This window comes from Budorcas taxicolor, chromosome 11, assembly GCF_023091745.1.
Source record: "Budorcas taxicolor isolate Tak-1 chromosome 11, Takin1.1, whole genome shotgun sequence".
In the NCBI taxonomy this organism is placed as follows: Eukaryota; Metazoa; Chordata; class Mammalia; order Artiodactyla; family Bovidae; genus Budorcas; species Budorcas taxicolor.
Window position 1 is genome coordinate 107,449,794 of NC_068920.1, and position 2,052 is coordinate 107,451,845.

The 2,052-nt window shown below is 46.7% G+C and overlaps 1 protein-coding gene across 1 annotated transcript; it reads left to right on the forward strand.

Annotated features, from left to right (window-relative positions):
• The first annotated feature begins 599 nt into the window (after positions 1 to 599).
• LOC128056585 (TATA-box-binding protein-like) lies at positions 600 to 1,520 on the forward strand. The gene has a single exon (XM_052649376.1). The coding sequence runs from the start codon at positions 600 to 602 to the stop codon at positions 1,518 to 1,520; it is 921 nt and encodes a 306-aa protein (XP_052505336.1).
• The last annotated feature ends 532 nt before the right edge of the window (positions 1,521 to 2,052 follow it).

Sequence of the window (2,052 nt, forward strand, 5' to 3'; positions counted from 1 at the left end):
AACAGTGGAAACAGTGGCTGACTTTATTTTTCTGGGCTCAGAGACATTACTTTGCCAACAAAGGTCCATCTAGTCAAGGCTATGGTTTTTCCAGTGGTCATGTATGGATGTATCCATATCCAGTCATCATGACCTTCCCTGAGTTCCAAAGGGCAGATGCGAACAGTTGCTAATAGAGTGAAGAGCAGCCAAGAACCCAAAAGAGGCAAGATTAAAGGGACCAGATAAACTCATCAAAAGTAGGAGACCGCCCACCCGAGATGAGATTAAGGGAGTGCAAGCCCACCCCCCGCCGCCCACACACACTAACCTTGTCAGACCCCAACAGTATAAAAACCCTCAAGTTCTAGGTTCTCAAGACAGAAGCCTTGGTGCATCTCTCTTTGCGTGGCGAAGTGGTAGAGCTATTCTTTTCTACTTCACGCAAAACTCTTGTCTCCGGGATTTGATTCGACACAGATGTAGACGAGCTGAGCTTTCGGTAACAGAAGTCAGTCTCTGAGAAGAGTGTGCTAGACTAGCTCTAGGAAAAGACTGAACACTTTCCTAGGCAATTTCCAGTCTGAAGGTTTTGGTTCACCAGGAAGAAAGTGAACATCATGGATCGGAATGATAGCCTCTCTCCGTTTGACCAGTATCTGGCCTCCCCTCAAGGGAGTCCTGGAACCCCTGTCTTCAGTCCAATGATGCATTATGGCACAGGACTGACTCCGCAGCCAGTTCAGAGCACCGACAGTCTGTTTACGTTGGAGGAGGAGCAGCAGCAGGCGACGGTGGCAACAGGTCAGCTTTTGAAGACGTCCCAGCAGGCAACCCAGGAGGCCTCGGACCAGACACCACAGCTCTTCGAATCACAGCCTCTTACGACCGCACCCGCGCTGGGTACCACTCCCCTGTATCCATCCCCCATGACCCCCATGACCCCCATGACCCCCGTGACCCCCATGACCCCTGCCATGCCAGCCTCAGAGATCGCTGAGTTGGTACCACAGCTGCACAATATTGTATGCACAGTGAATCTCGGTTGTAAACTTGACCTAAAGAGCATTGCCCTTCATGCTCGAAATGCTGAATATAATCCCAAGAGGTTTGCTGCTGTAATCATGAGAATAAGAGAGCCCCGGACCACTGCACTTTTATTCAGTTCTGGGAAGATGGTGTGCACAGGAGGCAAGAGTGAAGAGCAGGCCAGACTAGCATCAAGAAAATATGCCAGAATCATACAGAAGTTGGGTTTTCCAGCTAAGTTCTTAGACTTCAAGATTCAGAACATGGTGGGGAGTTGTGATGTGAAGTTCCCCATAAGGTTAGAAGCCCTTGTGCTCAGCCACCAACAGTTTGCTAGTTATGAGCCAGAGTTATTTCCTGGTTTAGTCTACAGAATGATCAAACCGAGACTTGTTCTCCTTATTTTTGTTTCTGGAAAAGTTGTGTTAACAGGCGCTAAAGTCAGAAGTGAAATTTATGAAGCCTTTAATAACATCTACTCTATTCTAAAGGGTTTCAGGAGGACATCGTAATGGCTGTCGTGTGCTCCTGCCTCCTCCACCCACTTTTTTTTTTTTAACCAATTGGTTTTAGTGTATTTGTTGTGTTGTGGACGGTCCCATGTAGTGAGAGGTTGGACTTGAGGTTGTAAATCACAGTTCCAACTGAAGCTCTCCTGCGCGTGTACCCCATAAGGGTGCCAAGAAGGGGTATTATTTCTGCAGGAAGAACACCAAAAGTGTTACCGTAAGTTGTTGAAACTGTGTTACTAATCGGGCAGTAATGTCTGTTTATTTATATTTAGATTTCAAACATTTCATGCTTTTTTTTAAAAAGTTTTTAAAAATCCTTTCATTTTATTGATTGATTTTGGCTGTGCTGGGTCTTTGTTGCTGTGCACAGGTTTGCTTGAGTTGTGCTGTGCGGGCTTCTCCTTGCTGTGGCTTCTCTTGTTTCCGAGCATGGACTCTTAGGTCACTCAGGCTCTGTAGTTTTGACTCCCAAGCTTAGTTGCCCTGAGACATATGTGGAATCTTCCTGAATCACTGATCAACTCCTGTGCCT